We start from the raw sequence: 26,540 nt of genomic DNA on the forward strand, positions 1-26,540 counted from the left end.
CTTTATTCTCCCCCTTTTTGTTATCATCAAGGATAGGGGTCAAGCCTTGTGCTTTTGTCAGCTGCAATAATAGACTTGTCTGAGATTGTTGATTTTGAAGAATGGTGACCACAGAGTTTTCAATGACTTGAACTCTGTCTTCCGACTTGGCCAGCCTCTTGTCAGCATCAGATTCTCTCCTCAATCTCAGCAACAAATCTTGTATTGTACCATAAGGCATGACTGAATCCAACTTCTCAGAATTGTAGGATTTCAAGTCAGCAATATCCTTCTTGAGTTCATCCACACTCAAATTATTTCTGATGTGCTGGAACTTCAGGAGATGCAGAGAGTCTAGGTGAGCTTGAAGAATAGCCTTGGTACCAGCATCTGAAGTTTCTTGAAGGGCCTTTTGAATAGCCATGACCTGCTTGACCAAAGATACACCAAACTGTCCTGGTGTATATTCCTTTTTCCATGCCCATACAGGTAAATTTAGAATAGAACTTGGGCCTTCATCTCCCCCTAAGTTCATGCTTCAATCCAAAGAAACAGATTCATCATCATTAGAATTTACTTTAAATTCTTCAGATGGCTCACCAGCTTGAGAAGGCATCCTATTAACAGCAGCTTTATCTCTTTAAAGAGATTCTGAAGTGTGCACTATGTTCAAAGTCTGCTCTGCCTCCACATTGCCCTGAGCAGCCAACAGTTGATAGGCTGAAACAGGATGAGTAAAAGTGTCAGCATCCAAGGAAATGTTATCAATTACAGCTTTATAATGTTGCTGAAATTGTCTTTCCTTTTCAGCATCATCCACAATCATTGACTCACTAGCAATGGCTGGATCCACCCTTATAGCTTATGTACCTGTTTTTCTCTCATTTTCTCTATATTCTTGCATCAGGGGCTCCCCCTGGCTCACACACACCCTCACACCCTCACCCTCACCTACTAAGGTGGCACTCCTCTCACTCACTTTTGCCATGCTGGAGGAAATAGCATGCATATTTTGACTCTCAACCTCTCCTTTTGCCTGGGAGCAACCCAGACTCTCACTCAAATTATCACTCCCTTCCCTCAATCCTAGAAGAGATTGTATAGTAACCATGTCTTCTACACTTGGAATTGATTCAGATATATGTGTAGAGACTATCAACGGATATGGAGTATCCGTTGAAGTAGAAACTGATGATATCAACGAATAACTGCTGTTAAGCTTATCCGTCGAAGAACAACCACTTGTCAACGGATGAGCGATATCCGTTGAAGAAGGAAAAGATGTAGATATTGAAAGTGACATAATTGTTGAATCTGTGTGGATAGATTTTAAGTGAGGTGACACAGATTCTTCAACTAGGTATGAAAGAATTGGATGATGATCCAACAAATCATCTAAAAGATGATGATCACCAGGATTTGAGTGGGGCTCCTCCCTGAGTTTTAAAGAGGGAGAATCAGGAATTGATGTGAATATTATATCTACATCCAAAGATGGTGATAGAGAATTTGGTGATTGATGTATGTCTATTATGAGAGAATGGGGTTGCGACTCCACATTTGCTGGAGCCACATCAAGCTGAATTTGAGAAGGCAAAGATACAGGTGGATGTATCTGTGCAGTGTGTGCCCCCTGTGTTGAAACTAGGGTTTTAGCCTTCTTTTTTCTTGAAAAGGCTTTGATAGGTGAATGTGTGGCTTCAGTGTCCCTCCCTCTTTTGTTCTGTGTCCCTGGTTGGGGACTATTTTCAATAGCTGCATCCTTTTGGGAGGATGCAACTAGGGATGTGTTTGAATCCTTTTGAACCACCACAGTCTTTTGAGAAACTGTGGCTTGGCTGGCTAGGGTACCACTCACCTCTCCCACCTTATCCTGGGGGGTTTCTTGATGTTCACCCCTCCCCTCACCACTCACACCCTGTTCACTCCCTTCAGGGTTTATGGTAGTTGTTACAACTGTTGTCATTTAAGAAACAACAGAGATGGTTTTCTTTGACTTGTGTTTTGGAATTTTAGTTTTGGTGGCTTTGGTAGGAATCTGTTGGGACAAAGACACAGATTCCATTGCCACACTAGAAGGAAAAGAAACAATGGGGTTGGAAGAAGTAGGAGTTGCAGAAGTATTTACCTCACTTACCTGAGGTGCATTCATTATTGGTAAATATACCAATGGCACCTGGCTATTGAGGTTAATTCTCAAAAGGTCTGCAAGGATCCTTTTCTCTTGTGCCCAGCATTTGAGTTTATTGCTCTCATTAGTTATGACCAAACCTTCAGCAACATGGTTAGCCAATAACATAAAGAATCTAGCATAGTAGATGTTATGAGGTCTATTAGCTTTGTTACCTAACCTGGAACCTAATTCTAGCATGACATAGTTGCTAAAATTAAAGTACCTATCAGAATCTAGCATATAGAGCATATTAACAAGAGATGAAGTTATGTCATCAAAATTGCTAATCTTCCCAGAGAAAACCTTGATAAAGGCATCTCCAAGAAAACTCCATTTTTTCCTAAGGCCCTTTCTTCTAATGCTCCCTAAACTAGCAGAATCAAAAGAATAGCCTATGGAATCTAACATAGCAGATACATCAGTATCAGTGTGTGGTGTCATGGAATTATTCTCAGGTAGCTTAAAGCAAGACTGTATATCATCACAGTTAATACAGTAATCCTTACCTTTGAGAGAGAAAACAATGGTCATGTCTGTGGAGTTGAACTCTGCTGTTGTCCAAATCTCCTCAATTACCTCACAGTAGAAAGTCGGGGCTTCCAGCATTGTATAGCTTAGTTTGCAGTTTTTGATGGAGTCCATCATCTTGTGATAATCTGAGTGGGCTTCATTCTTTTTCACAAAGGCTACGAAATTGTTCTTTTCATAAACAAATCCAGACTGAGACATAATCTTGACTACTGGTGCCATTGTTGTGAGTAGAGGTTGCAGAGAAAGATTGAGAGTTTTGGGAGAGAAAGAGAATGAAAGCTTTTGAAAAATTGCAAGGAAGCGTAAAGTGAAAATAAGAATTCAAGGGGGCTTTTATACTTTCTTGAATTAAAACGTAAATATAATGATTAAATAGTGCTTTTAAGTAAATTACAGTCGTTTGAGAATAAAATAAACGGTAGAAATTCTTAAAACTGCCTTTAATACAAATACATACAACTGTATATATATGTATCGACGGTTAAGTAAAAAAATCAACGGCTGTGACTCACGTAAAATGACTTATGTGACACTTCAACGGATGAGGTAAATGGTCATCCGTTGAAGATTAACACAGTTTTATCCGTTGAAGGATAAAACTACCAGAAATGTATTTGTCTTTCAACGGATAATGAACATCCATTGATAGAACAATTTTGGCTTTCAACGAATAGGGAATATCCATTGAAGAAATAAACTATATGTAAAGCCAACTTTGTTCTTGCAACAAATTTATTTCAGGCTACAATACAAATTGTAATAGGACCATAAAATTATGAATAATTAAGCATACCTAGCTCACTTACTAATCTTGTGAATGTTGATTCATCAAGTGGCTTGGTAAATATGTCTGCAATCTGCTTTTCACTTGGAACAAAATGAAGTTCCACTATACCTTTCATCACATGTTCCCTTATGAAGTGGTACTTGATGTCAATGTGTTTGGTTCTTAAGTGCTGCACTGGATTTTCAGTAATGGCAATGGCACTTATATTGTCACAGAATATAGGAATTTTGTCAACAGTTAGCCCATAGTCAAATAGTTGATTCCTCATCCACAATATCTGTGCACAGCAACTACCAGCAGCAATGTACTCAGCTTCAGCTGTTGATGTAGAAACAGAATTTTGCTTCTTGCTGAACCATGACACAAGCTTATTCCCTAGAAATTGACAGGTGCCAGTTGTGCTTTTCCTATCTATTTTGTAACCTGCATAATCTGCATCTGAGTAGCCAATTAGATTAAAACTAGACTCTCTAGGGTACCAAATTCCTAGATTTGGAGTCCCTTTGAGATATCTGAAAATTCTTTTAATAGCCACTAAGTGAGACTCTTTAGGGTCAGCTTGAAATCTAGCACAGAGACATGTAAAAAACATTATATCAGGTCTACTAGCAGTTAAATATAAAAGTGAGCCAACCATGCCTCTATAACTTGAAATATCCACAGACTTTTCAGCCTTGTTTAATTCAAGCTTGGTGGCAGTGGCCATGGGAGTTTTTGCAGATGAACAATCCATTAAGTCAAACTTCTTTAAAAGATCATAAATATATTTAGTTTGGCTAATAAAAATTCCACCACTAACTTGTTTAACTTGTAAACCAAAAAAATAGGTTAGCTCTCCCATCATGCTCATTTCATATTTACTTTGCATTAACTTAGCAAACTTTTTGCAAAGCTTATCATCTGTTGAACCAAATATAATATCATCTACATAAATTTGAACAAGTATTGTAGAGCCATTAACAATTCTAAAGAAAAGAGTACTATCACTTGATGAAGTGAAATGATTATCCGTTGACAGACTGTGATCAACAGATGCTTCATTATGAACATCAATGGATGATGCACTTTGTCTTTCAACGGATATTGCATTGCTTCTATCAACGGAAGCTGAATTATGACTTTCAACGGATGCAGCATTTTGTGCATTGTCCAAATGCAGATTTTGAATTCTTTTCGAGGTGCCTTCTCCATCATTCTCATCTTCACTATCATCACAATATATCTCCATGTTGTCAAATTTTAGTCCTTCATGATGTCCCTCATCTGTTAGTCCATCAATCTTTTTATCATCAAACACAACATGCACAGATTCCATGACAATGTTGGTTCTTAGATTGTAGACCCTATATGATTTTCCAGCAGAATAACCAACAAATATTCCTTCATCAGCTTTTACATCAAACTTTCCTTTGTGATCTGGTTGATTCCTTATAATGTAGCATTTGCAACCAAAGACATGAAAAAAGTTTAAGGTTGGTTTTCTTCTCTTGAACAATTTATAGGGTGTCATGCCTTTTGCTTGATTGATTAGAGAAATATTCTGAGTGTAACATGCACAGTTAACAGCCTCAGCCCAAAAGTATATTGGGAGTTTTGACTCTTCAAGCATTGTTCTTGCAACTTCAATTAGTGACTTGTTCTTCCTTTCCACCACACCATTCTGTTGTGGAGTCCTTGGAGCTGAGAACTCATGCATGATCCCATTTTCTTCACAGAACAATTTCATGGTTGAATTCTTGAACTTAGTTCCATTGTCACTCCTGATATTCCTTACTTTGAAATCTGGATGATTGTTGACTTGCTTGATATGATTGATAATGATTTCACTAGCTTCATCCTTTGATCCAAGAAAATAAGTCCATGAAAACTTTGAGAAATCATCTACAATCACTAGGCAATGTCTTTTCCTTGAAATTGACAATACATTGACTGGTCCAAAAAGATCCATGTGTAGCAGTTGTAATGGTTCATCAATTGATGATTCAAGCTTCTTACTAAATGATGTTTTCTTTTGCTTTCCTTTTTGACAAGCATCACACAGTCCATCCCTTGTGAATTCCACTAGAGGCATTCCTCTAACTAAGTCCTTTTTGACTAGATCATTCATTGTCTTGAAATTCAAATGGGACAGCTTTTTGTGCCATAGCCAACTTTCAAATGGACTTGCTTTGCTGAAAAGACAAGTAATTGATTCTGCATCTGTAGAGTTGTAGTCATCCAAGTACACATTCCCTTTTCTAACTCCAGTTAGAACCACTTTGTTGTCCTTCTTATTTGTGACAACATAGGCTTCAGAATTGAAGGAAACAGTATTCCCTCTGTCATAGTTGACTAATGCTCAATAGATTGTGTTTGAGACCATCAACTAATGCAACTTCATCAATGATGACATTTTCTTTTGAAATCAAGCCATATCCCATAGTAAACCCTTTGTTGTCATCTCCAAAGGTTATGTTAGGGCCAGCTCTCTCCTTGAACTCTATGAGCAGGGTGAAATCTCCTGTCATGTGCCTTGAACAACCACTGTCCAAGTACCATAGATTCCTTCTTTTTTCCTGCACACAACAAAATCAATCAAGTTGATTTTGGTACCCAAGTTTCCTTGGGTCCAGCCTTGTTAGTCTTTTTCCTAGACTCCATTCCTCCTGCATCTTTTGACCTAGGCAACTTTGGGTCAACCTTGATCTCAGATGTAGTTGGTTGAAGTGTAGGGTTAGTCACAGAATTATTTAGCACATTTGGTTGAATTTGATAAGGCATAGATTGTGCAAACATATTATTTCACATAGGCATATTGTATGGCATTTGAGGCATACTGAATGCAGTAAAATAGGGATTATTAACATATGGCATGTTTACAAAATGTGCATGAGGATTCTGATGAGACATAACAGGCATAGCATGCCGAGGTGACATAGACATGTTAGGCATGGAGGGAGTTAAAGGCATGGGAGCATTCTTAACAGATTTGCAGTTATCAGATAGATGATTGACACTTTTACAATGCACACAGCTTTTTCTAGGAGCATACTTATCAGGTGTATAATTGTTGTGTTTGTTAATCCCTACATTTCTATTAGATTTTCTTTTAGTTTCCTTTTTATCCTCAACCAACTTAAGCCTATCTTTCAACTGATCTAAAGTCATGTGTCCTATATTCACCTTACTGGCATCTTTGGATGTGCTAGCTCCTTCTTTGACAAAGTTCTTGGAAGTTGAACCAAACTTCTTATTGAGATTTTTCAAATTGTTCTTTTTAGAATTACTTGCCTGTTTTAATTGATGAGCCTTCAACGAATGCTCTTTTTCTTCCTTCAACGGATAACTTTCATCATCCATTGATTCCACATCCATTGACAATCCATCAATTAATTCTATCTCCTTTTTGTTTTTCTTCCAGGCATTCTCAAAGAATGATTCAATTCCCTGAACCTTGACAATCTGAGCACTAATATCCCTAGATGTTTTCCAGACCTTGATTACCTCTTGCTCACGTTCTAACTGTTCAGAAAGAATTTCTAATTTCTTAACAGCTTCTTCTAGTTCACTCTCAATAGTCAAGCATTTAATTTTAATCTTTTCAAGCTCAATTACCTGACCCTCTAACACAGCATTCCTATCACTTAAAAACAAATTATTCTCTTTGATTCTTGTGTTTTCTTTAGCTAGTGATTTAAGGGAAACACGCAAGTGATACAATTCATAAGACATATCATGTATGGCTTCATTGCATTCAATATTAGAAAGCTGAGAGAGGTCAGTAGTAATTACCTTGTTGCTTGATGAACTAGTTTCATTTTCATCAGAATTAGCCATCAGGGCTAGATTGACATATTCCATATCATCATCTTTATAGGCTCCATCTGCTGCCCAATCATCTTGAGTTAGAAAAGCTCTTTCCTTTTGTTTGAGCAAATCGAAATATTTCTTTTTGTAATCAACTTGCTCAAATTTCTTCTTATCAGAGGTTGGCTTCCTGCACTCATTTGCAAAGTGTCCACTAATGCCACAGTTATAACATTTGAACTTAGATTTGTCCACCATATTTTTGTTTGACTTAGTGAATTTTGTATTTTTCTTGAATTTCATCTTTGCAAACCTTCTGGACAGAAAAGCCAGATGTTCATCAACATCATTAGAGTCATCTTGACTGGAATTGTCTTCATCCTCAGCTACTTGCTCCTTTCCCTTGCTTGATTCTGATTTGCTTGTGCCAATTTTGAGACTTTGCAATATCTTTTCCTCATTCCTGGCTTCAATCTTCTCATTGTCAGCTACAAGTGCAATTGATCCTCCTTTTCTCTTTCCCTTTTCCAACAGCTCATCTTGCTCCATCTCGAGTTCATAGGTCTTCAAAATTCCATATAATCTTTCAAGTGTGAAGTCCTTATAATCTTGAGAATTTCTTAGAGAAACAGTCATAGGCTTCCATTCCTTTGGTAGAGACCTCAGAAATTTTAAGTTGGAGTCCTTGACTTGGTACACTCTACCATACAGCTTTAATACATTCAACAGTTTCTGAAATCTGTTGAAGGTATCATTCACTGATTCTCCTTCTTCAAAATGAAAATATTCATACTGTTGAATGAGAAGCTGCATTTTGTTCTCTCTAACCTGCTCAGTACCTTCACAGATGAGTTGCACAGTATCCCAAACTTCCTTTGCAGTTTGGCTATTAATGACATTGTCAAACATATCTTGATCTAAGCCATTAAACAGAATGTTCATGGCTTTCTTGTCCTTGTGAATCTCTTCAATATCTTCAACAGTCCATTCTGCTTTTGGCTTGGGAATAAATTGTCCAATAGCAACTGTTGCAGTAGCAACTGTGGCCACCTTGTGAGGAATGTGAGGACCGTTTTCAATGCAATTGATGTAGCTTTCATCTTGAGAGAGTAGATGTAAATGCATCTTCACTTTCCAGTGATGATAGTTATCTCTTTCCAGGACTAGAATCTTTATACCAATATCCTTCCTACTTATGATGGTAGCAGAAGGAGTCTTCTTACTCATGATGTTAGCAGAATTGATCTTTAAACTCTTTGTAAGTTAAGAGCTTGCTCTGATACCAATTGTTATTCCCAGTGGACTAACAATGAGATTTACAGAAGGGGATTGAATGTAAATCTCAAAACTTTTTCAAGTTTTCAGCAGTTTCTAAGACTAAGTGTTTTGATGAACAAATGTGTGTGAATTGCTTTAAGCTAATACAGACAGATATATATTCAAGCACAAATGTAAAAAACACAAAGAACCTAAAACCTTTTCTGGTGGATATGTTGTTCCACCAGAGATGTGTTATTTCAGAAAATCTGTGAATCAAAGAATTGATCACAGCTGCTTCCTAGTACAAACTAGATGGTTTTCACTCTGGATTTTTCTAAACAGCTCTGGAAAACTCTCTATCTAATTACTAGCTGCTACTTGGTTTATATAACACCAAGTTTACAAGTGAAGACAAAACTATAAAATACAATTAAAAGATTCTTCACATGTTTCTTCTTCATTTCTCTATCCAATGCAATTTAGGTTTAGCCATGAATCTTTGAATACTTCCTTGTTTGCACCATAATTATGTGAAAGGACTGAGAAGTGACAATGGAACAGAATTCAGAAATGCTATATTAAGTGGATTCTTCAAAGGCAAAGGCATTGTTCAAGAATTCTCAGCTGCCAGGACACCTCAACAAAATGGAGTAGTTGAAAGAAAGAATAGAACATTGGTTGAAGCTTCTAGAACAATGCTGCAAGATGTCAAGTTGCCAACAAGTTTCTGGGAAGAGGCTGTCAATACTGCATGTTATACACAGAACAGATATCTCATTAACAAGGCACATGGAAAGTCACCCTACTCAATCATGTCCAAAAGAAAGCCTACTGTAAATCATCTTCTTGTGTTTGGAAGCAAGTGTTACATTTTGAAAGATAATTCCGAATATGTGGGAAAATTTGACTCAAAGGTCTTTGAAGCAATTTTTCTGGGATATTCACTGGAAAGAACAACCTACAAAGTACATGTGACTAATCAAAAGAAGATTATGGAAAACACAGACATGACCTTTGATGATGACAAGTGTCCAGGCTTGGAATGCCTTGATAATAAAGAAGCTGAAGCCCTTACATTTGAAAACCTCAACATTGATAGTGATTCTGATGGAGAAGATGAAATCAATACACAATTAATGATGAATGAAGAGTCTACTGAACGAGGAAATCATGATAATGTAAGCTCATCTCAAACAACTGATCTTGATGGCACAAACTCAGAGGGAGAAAGAGAATAAGGATCTACCAGTCATACCAATAATGAAGACACAAGTCAACAGACTCACACTAGGAAATGGGATAGAAGTCACACCAGAGAAGCAATTATTGGTGATCCTACTGCTGGTGTGAGGACTAGAAGTGCAACTACTAATGAGTGTCTACATGCATGTTTTCTTTCTCAAGCAGGGCCTAAGAAAATTGATGAAGCTTTGCTGGATCCTGACTGGATATCTGCCATGCAGGAAGAGCTGAATCAGTTTGAAAGAAGCAAAGTCTGGAAATTAGTTCCTGCACCAAAGAACAGAAGCATTATTGGAATAAAATGGGTTTTCAAGAACAAAATGGATGAAAATGGTATAGTCACCAGAAATAAAGCAAGGTTGGTTGCAAAAGGCTACTCACAAGAAGAAGGGATTGATTATGATGAACCTTTTGCTCCTGTTGCAAGACTTGAAGCTATAAGAATTTTTCTAGCATTTGCTGCACATTCATACTTTAAAGTGTATCAAATGGATGTCAAAAGTGCCTTTCTAAATGGTGAGCTAGAAGAAGAAGTTTATGTGCAACAGCCTCCTGGCTTTGAGGATCCAAAATTTCCCAACTTTGTGTATAAGTTACTTAAGGCTCTATATGGACTAAAACAGGCACCTAGAGCTTGTATGACACATTATCAGATTTTCTATTGAAGCATGGTTTTACTAGAGGAACCATAGACAAGACTCTCTTCTACAAAAAACATGATGAAGATATGATCCTAGTTCAGATCTATGTAGATGATATTATCTTTGGTTCTACTAATGAGAAGTTGTGCCAAAGATTCTCCAAGCTTATGCAAAGTGAATATGAAATGAGTCTGATGGGGGAACTGAGTTACTTCCTTGGACTTCAAGTCAGTCAAAGAAGTGATGGTATCTTCATCAGCCAAACTAAATATGTCAAGGATCTTTTTGAAAAAGTTTAGAATGGTTGATTGTTCACCTGCATCTACACCTATGTCTACTGCAACAAGGTTGGATGAAGATAAAAAGGGCAAGAGTGTAGATATCTCAAGCTACAGAGGGATGATTAGATCATTGCTTTACTTGACATCAAGTAGACCAGACATCATTTTGCAACATATCTATGTGCAAGATTTCAAGCCAATCCAAAGGAATCATATTTGATGGCCGTATAGAGGATTTCCAGATATTTGATGGGAACTCCTAACTTGGGATTATGGTATCCTAAGGGAACTGGTTTTGAAGCTGTTGGATACACAGATGCAGATTGTGCTGGATGCAGGGTAACAGAAAAAGTACCAGTGGAAGCTGTCAATTTCTTGGACAAAGACTTGTATCTTGGTACAGCAAGAAACAACAATTTGTATCAACTTCTACACCTGAAGCTGAATACATAGTTGCAGGGAGTTGTTGTGCTCAAGTGCTTTGGATTAGAAATCAGCTAATGAGTTATGGCCTAGTGTTACACAAAATTCCTATCATGTGTGACAAAACTAGTGCTATATCTATAGTAGTTAATCCAGTTAATCATTCTAGGATAAAACATATTGATGTGAGGTACCGTTTCATTAGAGAACATGCTACTAATGGTACCGTTGAGCTCATTTTTGTACCAACAGAAAAACAACTAGCTGACATTTTTACTAAACCTTTGGATGAAGCAACTTTCACTAGACTTGTAGGTGAAATTGGAATGCTCAATGCTTCATCCTAAGGCAAGAACTCAGCTAATGTTGTGCAATAGATTAATCTTCAGTAAATCAAAATTAATTTGATTTAATTGGAAATTAACTGAAATATGAATTATAAATATTTCAGAAATCTCTGTATATTTGTCTTTCAAATTTAATTAATTTGGAATCTTTCAAATTTTGAGTGAACTGCTTAGTTGTTAATTTACATCATTAACATGTAAAATTAACTCAAGGCACAATTACAATAACCAAAAGTATCTAGAGAACAGAGTTCTCGATAAGTATAAAGTGACTTCTCGACAAGTCATTTTAGGACTTCTCGAGTGACTTCTAGATAAGTTCAAAATGACTTATCGACAAGTCCTTATAGAGTTCTCTAGTAGTATTCATTCACAGAGTTCTCTAAAAGTACAAACTTTAACTTATCAATAACTCAGAACTGAGATAATTTAAATTGATAAATTATTTTAGTAAAATACTTTTGGAAAATGCATTCTAATTTTATTTTGAATTTATTCAAGTAAAAGTTAGAATTAATTCAGTCCACTTTTGGGGACAAACTGGGTATTTATTTGACATTTCGATAAGTCAAGTTTGAGTTCTCTATGAGAGTGATTTAAAATGACTTCTCGATATGTACTTCACTTCTCTAAATGACTTCTCGATGACAAGCTCCAAATGTCTATTTTTGAGTTCTCGACAAGTCATCTTCTTTCACTATAAATACCCAGACCTCTCGATTAATATGAACTTGGAATTTTTTTTAATTCTAAGAAAACTGAATATTTATTACTTTATATCCTCAATATATGAAGTTAATAAATAACAGATCAAAAGAAGCAAAAAGTATAAAAGTTGAACAAATTTAATTCATAAATTCTGTTCAGAAAAATATTTTTGACATACTGTGTCTCTAATTTCTCTGACTTATTGACGCATTTACATACTCTTGTGATTTCTTGTTGATGTGAAAATAGGTTAGTCTAATGTTGGTAGACTAGTACATTATTTATGTTGTTTTGAGTATGCTGATAGTGGTTAAATTATTTGACTATATGTTGATAGGAGTAGTTATTTTTTGTAGGGAGTACTTGTTTATTTGCATGGGGAATAGTTATTCTAAATAGTGAACTAATAGTCTTGAGTACTTGCATTGGGAATAGTAACTAGTCTTTTCTAACTGTCAAATGTGCTTATGTGATTATTACTCTTATTATCCGGGTAACTCAAGAGTCTATTGGTTTCTATTTTTACTCCCTTTATAAATTAAAATGCTTCACTCTTTATCATTCATCACTCTCCTATTCTCAACAAACATCTGATTTCAAACTCACCTCTTGTTCATCTCTCTCTTTCTCTAATGGATGCCCCGATCTTTTACAGACTTAATCATGGAGCTTATGAGCCTGTTCATCATTTAGATGAAGATCAAATTTACTTTGATCCCTTCGGGCTCCCTGTCCGTCTCAAGAAGGTTATTTGTAGCCCCTTTGATATTCCAAGAGAGATCTTTGATAAACTCTCATGGGATGATCAACTCAGCATCCTTTGTCTTTAAGATGGAAGTCTCTCTCGAGCAGGAGAGACGTGCAAGAGTAGTTGAGCAGCAACGCCTTGCTGCTCTAGAGTTGCAGGAGAGAATCATTTCTCTTACACACTCCATGTACAAAGCTTATCAATGCAGGGCAAGGAGGTTGGAGGCAGAGAAGAAGAAGTCCAAACTAGAGTAGTTAGGATTAGGATTTATTTTTTGAATCTATGTCTTAATGTACTCTGTTTCTATTATTAATGAAAATTCAAATTCTTCTCTAAGAATTCTTTTGTTTGTGTAATGATTCCTATGTGCTTATATCTGTATTGAATATTGTCTTCTCTGCAATAATGCTTGAAACTAAAATATCTTACAATATCTTTATCTAACGAAACTCAAAAAGGGGGACATTTGTTCAACGCATTACAGGTTCAACATAACAGGGAATTCAAATAATCTATCCACAGGTATTAGTGCTAAAACTGCAGCTAAAACATTTCAAAACTAAACTGCAGTTCACCAAAGCACAGCAACACAAACACAAACTCAAACACAATCCCACTCAGGTAACTCCCAAAAGGAACCTGTTTTATAAAAGGACAAAATCCCCAGAATGTTCTCCAGTTGTTTTGTTGTTTGAGAAAAAGGAAATGGTATCACAAACATGGAAACTTATCAATTTTTCATGAATATAACTCGTGCACTTTCATGTGCAAAACAATCTTAACGGACTGATAAGTTTGAGGGTAGTACTCCTACGGGGGAGCTATCTAAATCCTCTCCAATTCAATTGGAGGTTCCTCATGAAGGAACAACTCCCCTCATAACCCTAGCAGAAATTGCCTCTACAGTTGAAGTTAGGAGTACAATTGCCCATGATCCTGTCATAGGGGAGGCAAGCTTAGCACATTCAAGTGTCAGTGTGTTGCAAGACACACAAGAGTTTGAGGCTGGTGCACATGACAGTAACCTAGTCAAATCCCCTCCAATTCAATTGGAGGTTCCCACTACAAGTGGAGGACAACACACTGTCATAACCACAGAGCAATCTGTGAGTCAAACTGTGACCTCAGTCATAGATGCTTATGCACTCACTATTCTGGTCAAATGAGTATGATTAGCCCTATATGGATTTCCCTAATCATATGATCACAGATTAACTCTTCTCAGCCACCTCTTATTTCTGTAGGACAAACAACAAATGAGCCTATCATGTGAGAATGTGAGAAAAGATTGAGAGAATCACAGAAAATAAGAGAGGCAGGATCTTTCTTGGCAAAAGGAAAGGTAGATGAGTGTCTGGATTTAGAAATCCTTGTGAGGTTACTCTGACTCTTAAAAGTCATGAGGATAGTGCAGTGAGAAGTAGTGAGACTACTTATTCAAAATAACAAAGAGTTTAGGAATTTCCTATTCTATTCTACTTGATAAACTCATCACTACAGACTTCGCTAAAACTTGAAGCTGCTGACAGTGTTCTAAATGAATATGGTCAAAAGCTTGAACAATGTGCATCTAGCTGGATCTTTCTTCCTGAAGATAATGTGAAAAAGGGGTAGAATATATCCAAATGCTAAAACAGCTGATAGATGTTGCCAGATAATAATATTCTTTTCTTGATAGGGGGAGAAGGAAGAATAAATTAAAATGCAACTCACAAAAGAAGATCAGATGGGAAAATTGGGTTCTTGAGTTCTGCATTTAGATAAAGTTTTGACATCATCAATCAGAACTTGTGCATAATTTCATAATGAACAAGTTGGGGGAGATTGTAATATATAATAGATGATGTCAAAGATTACTGGAGCTAACAATGTCATTAGCATCTATGATTTGAGTGGAAGATTATTGAATAGTTATTTTCAGTAATCAGTTAAGCTTGGGGCCAACCCTAAGTTAGTTGTATTGTTATCTAAATTTGTATTATGTACTTGTAACACTTAAAGTCTATAAAAATGCAAAGGAGTAGACTGGAGTCTTTTTTCTAAAATAGTATAGACAATAGATAGAGAATATAGGTGTATTGGATAATATAACATTTAAAAATAATAAGAAAAAACACACAAGATATAGTATGTAAAAAAGGGAGTTTCACATGGACAGTCTTTGGCAATTAGTGTATGCTGGTTATTCGATTTCAGAATGTCGATTAACATTATTATGTATTACAGGAAGCAGAAGTGTAATAAACCGCGTCCAACTTCTCTATGCTTATACTGGAATACCAAGTTTAGAATGGTAACTCTGTTCATAAATCTTGATTTAAATTCTTATTATGTATTGTTGATCAATTTGCTTTGACGAGCATTGGCCCTATGGTTACAGAGAAACTAGTTGAGGAGCTTATACAGATGTTCAATCTTCCTTTTGTTGATTGTTGTTTTTTGTGTCAGAATGTGTTGATATGAAAGCGCAGAGGCAAGTACAGTAAACACCCTGCAGAATCAGTAGCAGCAGAGGAGAAATATCTCTAGTAGCAGTAATTTGACATGAGCCTTTAAATATAAATATCAGTCTTCTACCAATTATATTCGTTCATTACTCTTGGCTTTTGTCGACTTTAAAAACTTAGAGAAAAATAGGGAATCTAAATAGCGATAAAAAGGTTAAATCAATTATCTTTCCTTTGTCCCTCTGGTATCCACCATAACAATATGTCATAATGTCATATATTATATATGTAAAAATACCTGTGAAACAGCCTTTATGATCCCTGATGATTCCAGTCTTAACAATCCCTGAGTGCACCTCATTGGTAGTAACATTTTCTTTCCTTTCCTGTAAGATTCCAACAAAACATTCTGAGGAGATCCAGTAACATTTTTCTTTATGTCAGCACAAAATACTTATCATTCGCTTCTTGGATATCGCGTACTGCTATAAGTTTGTTGTTTAAAATTTTGAAGATAAAACCGCCATCATCTAAGAAAGTTAATACATGTATAAAGCTAGCAAACTATTGACTGATTCCATAGATATATGCATTAATTTGTACATATTTCGCTAGCATCCTTTCAGTAGTTGTGTTTAATTGATAGAAAAGACTTGCTTCCAAGGATTAAAAGATCAGCAAGAACTTCTATGTCAGAGGTGATGGCACTGTAAGTTGTAATTTGCATGTACAGTTCTAGTGCTAGTGTGAAAAAGCTCTTCTAAGCCACCTTTTTTTGCTTTCTGAGCCCATTTTTATTGAACTGTATGTATGATCCCAGCGCGCATTCTACTTTTCTGAAGAGTTCTTGGGAAATTTGGTCGAGGAAAATGGATTCGATACCAAAGAGCACAGTTTATGCTACAAGCAAGTGGGAAATCGTTCACGAGAACTAGTAATGAATCGGTTAGTCAGCATATGATCCTATTTTAGATTAAAATTGTGTTGGTTTTATTAATATAGGTTACTGGTGTAGTCAGTAGCAAAACAGAACTAGGCTTCCTACTTATGTGATGCATTTCTAAATAGTAATAGTAAATATGTAGTCTACTAAATTGCATGAGTTTTATTACTTCTTAACTTCAACTTATGTAGGAGGCTTGGAAAGTATTTTTCTATTACTTTTATGAGGCACTCGTCCTATGAGTTGTTGGGTAAGATAATCATTTTAACCTGAATTCAGGCTGCTGTTAAGCACCAGAATTCTTAAGCAACGCCTCCCATTCTCTTTTACTTTTTCAGAAAATTTACGTGTAGTATGTTTTACCTTACAGGTTCATCAGAGGAAAATGTTATGGGAAGACCGGGATTGATGCTCTTGGAATTGCTAAGGTGAATGGCCCGGTATTGGTTGAAGATACATGCCTGTGTTTCAATTCTCTGATCGCAGGACCTACTGAGTTGGATGAAATAGAGTTGGATGAAATACACAGGGCCATACTGAAGATGGAAATGGAGCTGCTGGTACTCCTCTGATCGCAGGGCCTAGCACTTAGTTGTGTTTGTTGCGTTTCAACTAGTTAAGTACTATTGTGGTTGGTTACAAAAAGACCATGATTTATAGTAGATTACGTTATTGGAAGACTTGTATGTTTAAGGAATATTGCTAGGAAGACTTGTATGCTTAAGTAATATTGCTTTGACTGGTTGTATGGATGAAAATGCCTTTTGAGGCTTAAGTAATGTTGCTTGGTATTTATTTTGGAAATGCAATATTCAGGAGGTCTATTTTTAATTTTTTTCTGATGGTGTTGCAATAGGCTCAAACTATGTTGTAGTAGGTACTAAATATGTTGTAGATAATTAACCTTTTGTAACATAAAAGATGTTGCTATAGGTGTGTTGCCATAGGTAAACACTGGGTTCCCAAGTTGGCCCTATCTGTGGGGCCCACATTCCTGAAAGAAATTCTAAGATCTATTGTAACACACTTAGTATGTTACTATAGCGACCAAGGTATGTTGTTATTGATATCTATTGTAACATGATATGCTATGTTGTAATAGAATAGCTGTTGTGTTGCTATTGATACCTATACTAACTAGCTAGGGGTCAACATAACTTTGATGTTGTCTTAACCCTTTTTGGGCCTTTAGAAACATTTTTCCGGGTCTATAGCAACACAGTTTGGGTGTTGCTTTAAGCAATCTATGGCATAGTGCCGGTAATTTTCTAGGTCATGGAAGAAGAACCGACGGCTCCAGCGACTGCATCTCGCCGTTCGGTTAGTCACAATTTCCACTTCTCATTCCTTACTCAAATTATATATATGTGTGTGTGTGTATTTTTATATGTATTTGAAACGCTAATTGTGTGTTAATTTCGGTTTTGAACAGAAAACACCTAGGGTTTTGGTGTACGGTAAGAGTGTAGTCGATGTTCAGAGCCCCGAACGAGACAATTCGTTCGATGATTTCGAAGAACCTCGTCCGAAAACTAGCAAGTGTAGCCGTGTCGCCGGAGAGGCTTCGGTTCCGGAACCAGGAAGCTACAATAGTTTAATTGGTATAAATTATGTTAACGATTGCTCTGATAAAGGTGGGTTTAAAGAGTCCGCGGTTTTAAATCCGCTGTATCAGAGTGAAGGTGATAGCTCGAACAGAAATGGTGAGGAGGTAGGTGGTTTGGGTAGTGACGCTGAAGGAGGCGTTTGTATGTATATCTAGGAGGGATGTGTTTCTGGATTGACTGGGATTGTGAAGGAAGTGGCTGGGAAAGTGCAGAACATGGATGTTAATGGTGCACCCGTAGTGTTTGAGGAAATGCATGATCCAGAAAAGGTGGATAATTCGAATGTGTGTTTGGATGGTGATAGTCTGGGAGTTAAGGAAGATTCCAGGTCTGGTTTGGGTAGTGATTTTAAGCAGAAGGGGAACATTTCTCTGGAGACAAGGGGCCAGGATGTCGACACAGAGATGGGAGGTGTTTCTAATAATTCAGTTGTTGGTTTTGTATTTGTATTGACACGTAGGTTTTAAGATGGTTGTATTTGTATTAACTAGTTGAGCATGTAGGTTTTTACATCCGGATCTACAAGCCCCGGAGGGTAATAAAGTTGTGATGAAGAGACATAATAAGGAGCCGAAGAAGCAGCTGTACGAGTACTGGGTCACGGGGAACTGCGTCTATGGTCATTAATGCAAGAACTTGCATTCATGGTACTATGGAGATGGGTTTACGATGTTGGCTAAGTTAGAAGGGCATACTAAGGTATAAACTGAATTATTATTATTTTTTGTTGCTGTCTTGTATTAGGTTGATTTGCTTATTTATTTCTGGCATTTTGATAGGCTGTTACAGGGGTTGCTCTACCTTCTGGTTCTGACATGTTATATTCGATCAACAAGGACAAATCTATGCGGGTTTGGAATTTCCATATTGGTCAGGTGTGTGTTGTTTTAATGTAAATTTGAAAAAACATGTAAGCTTGGTATATTTAATGGTGTATATGCATGATTTATAAACAAGTATTTATCTGTATGGGAATGCAGTGTGGTGAAGTTGTCAACTTTGGTGATGAATGTGGATGTTTGATGAGTGAAGGTCCATGTATCTTTGTTGGATTGCCAAATGCTATAAAGGTAGCTTTTGTTTCATGCTTTAAAATATACTTTAAAATCATGCAGAAGAGCGCTGAACTTTGATTTAGAAAGCAATATCAGAGATGCAAGTCATAATATGAGATATGGTCATCATGCAGTAAGATCTCAACAAAATAAGAGGTTGTTCAATTTGAACGTAGATGCTGACAAAGATTATACTGTGATAGACAGTGTATCTAGAATGTCCAGTTTTCAGATGGAACAAACCAGGCATCAGAAAGAATATATTGAGAAGAACCGGCAGATGGCTAGCTAGTACAATCAACCTTCTTCATTCTAATGGTCAAATACCATCTCAACTTGAATTTTTGACTGAGCAGAAACAAGATCATACTTTTACAAGTTTCTAAATGCTTCAAAATTGATTATTTGCACATTCCATAAAATGTATACATTTATAGAAAAGATATTAATATCTGCTATGTATTTTTGTCTGTTCTTTTGAAATTTCTGGAAAGTGGCATTAATAGGTAGGAAATAGATGTCAAATTGGATGTATATGATGTTAACATGTTAATTATACAAATAGATTGTGGAAAGTGACTCATATAGGGTGCAAAATGACTCGAATATGATGAAAAGTAACTTCCATGGTTAATTAGAACCAAAATTGACTTGTATGAATGTGGCTATAAGAGGTGGTAAAAGGATTTCTAATTGGATGTATATGATGTTAACATGTTAATTATACCAATATATGATGGAAAGTGACTCTTATAAGGTGCAAAGTGACTCTAATATGGTGATAAATCACTTACATGATTGATTAGAGCCAAAATGTGGTCCAAAATTGACTTGTAGGAAAGGGGTACCAAAAGGTGGTTAAAGGATGTTTAATTGCATGTACATGATGTTAACATGTTAATTGTATCAATATATGGGGAAAGTGACTCTTATAGGGTGCAAAGTGACTCTAATATGGTGAAAAATGACTTACATGGTTAATTAGAGCCAAAATGTGGAATAAAATTAACTTGTATGAAAGTGGCATTAATAGGTGGTAAAACGATGTCAAACTGGATGTATATGATGTTAACATGTTAATTGTTGTATATATGGTGGAAAGTGACTTTTATAAGGTGCAAAGTGACTCTAATATGGTGAAAAGTGACTTACATGGTTGATTAGAACCAAAATGTGGAAAAAAATTGACCTGTATGAAAGTGGAATTAATAGGTGGTAAAAGGATGTCAATTCCAATGTATATAATGTTAACATGTTAATTGTATAAATATATGGTGGAAAGTGACTCATATAGGGTGCAAAATGACTCTAATATGGTGAAAAGTGACTTACATGGTTAATTTGAACCAAAATGTGGATCAAAATTGACTTGTATGAATGTGGCACTAAGAGGTGGTAAAAGGATTTCTAGTTGGATGTATATGATGTTAACATGTTAACATATTATACATGTTAACATGTATAATATGGTGTTCACTACAGAAGTAGAGAACTTTCCAGGTTTTCCAGAAGGAATAACTGGCCCAGACTTGATGGATGGGTAATTGAAAGTTTTGACCATGCCAATACAAGAATTTGATAATTTTGAGTTTGGGGAGATCAGTTTATGTTTATTTATAGGCAGTATTATTCATATAATTTGTACTGAGAAATATTTGGTTTTAATTAAGCTTATTTATTGATTTTGTATTTGAATTTTTTTAATTAATGATACAGTAGTTTGAGTTTTGCAATTCAATTTTGTTAGCTTAGTTTTTCGGTATTATATGTATAAATTTAAATATTCATCATTAAACCATGTTTAATACAACGTTTTAGATTAAAAATCGATGTTTATTTCTGTAAATAACATCGGTTATATTAACAAAGTTGGTGTTGAAACATATTTTATACAACGGTTGCATATAAATAATTGATGTCTAATGTTACATTTGACCTGAAGAAGACATCAGAATCTTCGCAAAACGTTGTGTAAGAATGCTTTAGACATCGGGTAAAAACCGGTGTTTATGAAAAAATACTTTTAACATGAGTCGCGAAGACATCATCCATGTCTAAGGTGTAAAGCGATGTGTAAGATGTTTTATCTAGTAGTGTAAGTTATAAAAATTTACAATAAAAAGTTTTGTACAAGCTAATAAGCCATCTACATCTAACAGTTTTTCCTATTGAAGATGCTCCGACACATTAAACCATTATTATAAATTCTACCACTCCTCACTTCACCAATCATAAGAAAAATATGTTCTTGACCACAAACACTAACTCCACCTTTAAAATCAAACGGACCTAAATCTCACACACAAGCCCATCCAACAAAACCCATTCCCCTAACATATCACCACACAAACCACCTCCCCCAAGCCAGACCCAACACCATATTGGGCCTCAAACCCACAACAAAAAGCCCAACAACACCCCCCCTCATCTTGGAAATCACGCGCGTATTAATGTTCTTATCATCCCAAATTTATAGTACGAAGACTTTGAATATACACACCTCTCTTCAATTACACACAGATCTATCGATTCATTAGCTCAAACTGTAATTCAATTCTTCTATTTCTTTTATTAACATATTTTTTATATTTAATGTGATTATTATTATTATTATTTTTAATTAATTAATTAAGAATTTTTTATTTTTGATTTTGTAGAGGTGATAATGGCTGAAGCTTCTGATCAGGCTACAAGCATCTGCACTCATTGGTAATACATTTGAATTTACTTTTTTATTTGTTTTTTTATTGTTTTTATGATTAATTGTTTGAATAATTGGTTATTGTGTTTGGTTGATGATTGAGAGTGTGGAATGTTGATTTTAGATGTGATTTAGGTGTTGAATTCGTTTGTTGAGTTTGATCTGTGGGAGCTGGAGGTGAATTTGTTGCGATATACTAGTGATTTTTTCGTAGTTTTAGGTTTTGTAATGCGGTATTTGTGATGTAGGTGAATATGTAATGTGATTGGTTCGAATTTGTGTTTATCGCTGTTTTAATTAATCCACTGGACTGAATCTGTAGTTTGGTTATTGATGATGGACCGATGTTGCTGAATTGTGTTTTTCGATAGTAGATGTTTAGTTGTTATTTGCGGAATGCTGTATTTAGGTTTTCTAGACGTCCTCCGTGTTTACTTTGGTGTGTCCTATTGTAGGTTTCTAAGTTGGGCATATTGTGATTGGTCCTATTTGTATTGTAGGCTTCTACATTGGGCATATTGTGATTGTTCCTATATAAATTATACGTGACTACAAATATTACTCGGAGTCCTGATTTGTGATATATGTGAATATGTAATGTGATCGTTCCGAATTTGTGTTTGTCACTGTTTTTCCCAATTCACTGGACTGAATCTTTAGTTTGGTTATTGTGATGGACCGATGTTGCTAAATTGTGTTTTTCGATAGTAGTTGTTTAGTTGTTATTTGCGGGATGCTGTATTTAGGTTTTCTAGACGTCCTCCGTGTTTACTTTGGTGTGTCCTATTGTAGGCTTCTAAGTCGGGCATATTGTGATTGGTTTGGTCCTATTTGTACTGTAGGCTTCTACTTTGGGCATATTGTGATTGTTCCTGTTTAAATTGTACGTGACTACAAATATTACTCGGAGTCCTGATTTGTGACCTTTTATGTTGTCTGATATACGGAGACATCTGGCCTGATTTGGATTTCTTTTATAAATGGTCAGCTAAGGCCTAAGTATGCCTTAAATACGCAGAAAAAAACTTATTGAGGAACATGGAAAATAAAAAAAAACACAGATTTTGTTTAACTATTAAATGATAAATATCAAAAAACTCCATGTAATGATTGTCTGACTCGAAGAACAATTACAAATGCTAATAAAAATATGTACTCGTAAACCGCAACAAAAAGCTAGTTCTTGATGTTAACTTTTATCTACTATAAAAGGAATAAGAAATTTTTAATTAATCCTGGTAACATGCTATAGATAGTTAGTAAGCATGTGACAGCAAACTTGTTGTATATATTTTGGCCAAGTTGTTTCTTAGCACTTAAAAATTTATCCTCCCCGGTGTTGCAAGAAAAACTTATATCTATTATTGAATGGTGTGTCTTTAGGTTTAACCTTTAAGTAGGCATTTTTCCATGTTTGCATCTCGTCTTTCTTTGTTATCCATTTTTAATCATCTGAATTTTATTTTTTTGGCTGATTTATATTGACTTGTATGTTTTCAGCAATAGAGACATTCCTTCTTCAAATATTGACTTGCATTATGCCCACTGCTCCCGGAATCTTGAAAAATGTAAAGTATGCGATGATATGGTTCCCAAGAAACATGCTGAAGAACATTTTCTAACCACCCATGCACCAGTACGTATTTTTGGCTGATAACCCTATAATTAAGTGAAATTGTTTTATTTCCCAAGGATTACTTGTATGTAGCTGGTTTTCTTGCTTTCCACCCACCATACATCTAGACATCTGTGCTATATTCGGAAAGGCACCTACGATTGCTACCACTTTAATAATTTTTTAAATTATTAGTTTATTACCATCTTATGTTCTTTTGAATACCCTGGGACGTTATTTTTCTTTGTGAGCAGACACATACTCACACAGAGATGGATATATTATTTGTGACATATTTTTATATTTGTGTGGGACTTGTTTACAAATTGATTTTAATAGAATCAAATATTAACTATAAGAGGGTCCAGGTACACTCAGCCTAAGATAGGCAGTATGTGTTAGGATCTTAAGAGTAGATGAAAATCTGGGAGATTAAAGGAAATTTAGAGAAAGTTGCAGAGGAGTTCAAGTAGAATATAGGATAATCAGCAAAACTATTTATGGTTGTTCAAGAATTTATGAAAGAATTTCAGAGATTAAATTTTATAAGGAAACTCTTTAGGATTACTTTTTGGGTGTTGCTGAGAATGATGAAGTATTTATAAGGAACTACAAAGGGCCATATTAGTATTATGCTGCTCATGCCTAAGATATAACACAGTAAAGTAATATGTACCATTAACTGTATAAAATATGTATTCGACTGAACATCTTTCAACACAGGTAAATTCAACCACAAATAATATATAGAATCATAGAATTTTTTCTATAGACGAAAAAATTATAAGGAATTTTTAAATTATACCGGGAAGAGAATTATAGACGAATTTTTTTCTCAATCTTTTTAAAATTCGTAGTTTAGAATTTTTTACAAGTTGATCAGGATTTGCATATATAGGCAATCAAAGAAAATGCTCGTAGCTAAATTGCAAAGGGCGCTCCACCAACCCCATATAGCTGATATCAACGACAAGCTTACTGTGAAAGGCTTTCCTAATACTTTAAGTTTAACATACTGTCTCATTTGTACTTTGAATGTATTGGGGGGCTTCCTTACAATTTTTCTGGTGCAGGTTTCCTGCTCACTGTGCAGTCGATCCATGGACCGTGAAGTTTTAGCTGTGCATAAAGGTGAGGATTGTCCTCAACGAATTGTGACGTGTGACTATTGTGAGTTTCCATTGCCAGCGGTTGATTTATTTGAGCATCAGGTAGTAAATCTTAGATTCATTTAGTTATTTACAAGCATATTGGAGTTTGGGAGTTTAAATCTTATCATGAATTTTTACACATACATTAGGAAGTCTGTGGGAATCGGACCGAGTTATGTAATCTGTGTAACAAGTATATAAGACTGCGTGAACGAAGCAACCATGAGAGCATATGCAATGGTGTTCAGAACATTCCTGCTGAAGCTTTCAGGTAACATGGATACCTGCTCTAAAAATATATAATATATCATATGGTCCATTTTTATAAATTTGGTATACAGGGTTTCAAATCTTTTGATTTTATGGTTTCCAGAACGATTAAACTATTTCTTGTTTCCTGTATGTACTCGTGGTTCATGTATACATATTGCTTGATGAATATAAGATTTTAAACCTTTGTAATAAAATATTTTTGAGTAAGGATTTATGCCACTTGCTAGTAAGATTATTCTTCAATTAACCCAACATATACCATACTCTCGTGTCTGCCACAAGTGCGAGGATATCTATTGCTTGAGTTGATTATTTTTTTCCTTTTAAGAGAATTTGTATCTGGCTATCTGCACATGTGATTATAACATTGATCCTATATGTAATTGTTATACACGATTATGATTATAGCTCTGAAACATCATCTGCTTTTCCATTTTGGCCTCTTTGAATTTACTGTTTCTTTCTTCTTTTAATCAATTTGTCGTGGAAGATTTTGTCATTTTGAGAAATTAACTTTGGAATTTAATTATTTTGCCATCTTCTTTTGAAGGAGCACTGGGGATACTGAAAGAGGGCGTCGTCCTCAAAGAAGGCAGCCTGCTGGGTTTTCTACAAAAAGCCTTATATTTACCATAGCAATAACCGGAATCGCGGTGGTTTTAGGGTCTCTGCTGTTTCAGAGTAAACCCGAGGACAATCCAATGCATTAGCAAATGAAGGCCTGTAGTCTCTTGCATGTGATCTGTGTTGGCAAATACTACCCGTCTCCATGTGGACAATTTTCTTGCGTATTCGTTTTTCATGTGAGACGTGTTCCATCATCCTGCTTCAGTATATATGTCTTGATGTTCTATATGACATGGATAATAAAGTAATTATTCTGGATTTGTATAAATAAATGAAAATATTGGAAATTCTGTTTTAAAAATGTTATTTTGTTTGACCAGAGAAGTATCACTTGTTTTCATGGTGTGATAAGAATGATATGTACCACTTTAATTTATCTTTATGTTCTCTTCAAAGTTCAAATAGTGATTGGCAAAGTGTTGGTTTATAGTACAGGAGTAGAAGCAAATTTCTACTTGAACAATTTGAGTTTTCTAAAGGGTGTGAACTGGGAAAGAACCGACAGAAGGTCACAGTTCTTAGCAATTGTTGCAGTGGCGGCTACTAGCATTGTTTTGTATAGAAGCTCAAGCGTCCCTAAAGGGAAGAGCAATATTATTGGACCGTATTCCACTCAGTTCTATTGTATCATTTCTAAATTTTCGGAGACTTATGACCAGAATGCCTCAGTTCAGCATTATTTTGACTTCTGATTTCCGTTGGTTTTTCTGTTACTAAATTCTGCTTACTTTAGATCGTGAATTCTGGTTTGTTTACTGTTGAGGCACTTGTGATGGTAAGATGAATCTTCTCAAATTGTGTTCTATTTCAACTTTATCGAGAGAAGAAACTTTCGTGTTAGCAATAAATGAAATGTTCATGTATTCTGCACCTTACTCATTCTTATGATATCAATGGTTGCGTGGGGGAAACAAAGGGTAAACAAATACATGACTTGGTTGCACTGGCACCCAAGGTTGATGAGCTTATCAAGTTCGATACGATCATATGAATAACCGACTCATGGTGGCACCTTGTTCTGGTAATCTTCCATGTACAACGAAATTATGGCACACGACTTCAGAAAAATGTATCCTTCATGTTATGGTAATGGCGTGAAGAGGATGCGTGGCCTTATTTTCTTTCGTTTGCATTTGTTTGAACTGTAAAATCAGGAAAAAAAAACCCGATGATTTGCACTTGTAAATTCTGGAGGAATCTTATTCATCACGCGGT

The 26,540-nt window shown here is 35.7% G+C and overlaps 1 protein-coding gene across 1 annotated transcript; it reads left to right on the plus strand.

Annotated features, from left to right (window-relative positions):
- Nucleotides 1–21,396: 21,396 nt before the first annotated feature.
- Nucleotides 21,397–25,649, plus strand: LOC141690364 (uncharacterized). Its single transcript, XM_074495169.1, has 6 exons — nucleotides 21,397–21,503; nucleotides 21,616–21,667; nucleotides 23,160–23,295; nucleotides 24,348–24,485; nucleotides 24,575–24,696; nucleotides 25,249–25,649. The coding sequence occupies exons 2-6, from the start codon at nucleotides 21,624–21,626 to the stop codon at nucleotides 25,406–25,408; spliced, it is 600 nt and encodes a 199-aa protein (XP_074351270.1). The 5' UTR covers nucleotides 21,397–21,503; nucleotides 21,616–21,623; the 3' UTR covers nucleotides 25,409–25,649.
- Nucleotides 25,650–26,540: the final 891 nt, after the last annotated feature.

This window comes from Apium graveolens, chromosome 10 (genome assembly GCF_009905375.1).
Source record: "Apium graveolens cultivar Ventura chromosome 10, ASM990537v1, whole genome shotgun sequence".
Classification (NCBI taxonomy): domain Eukaryota; kingdom Viridiplantae; phylum Streptophyta; class Magnoliopsida; order Apiales; family Apiaceae; genus Apium; species Apium graveolens.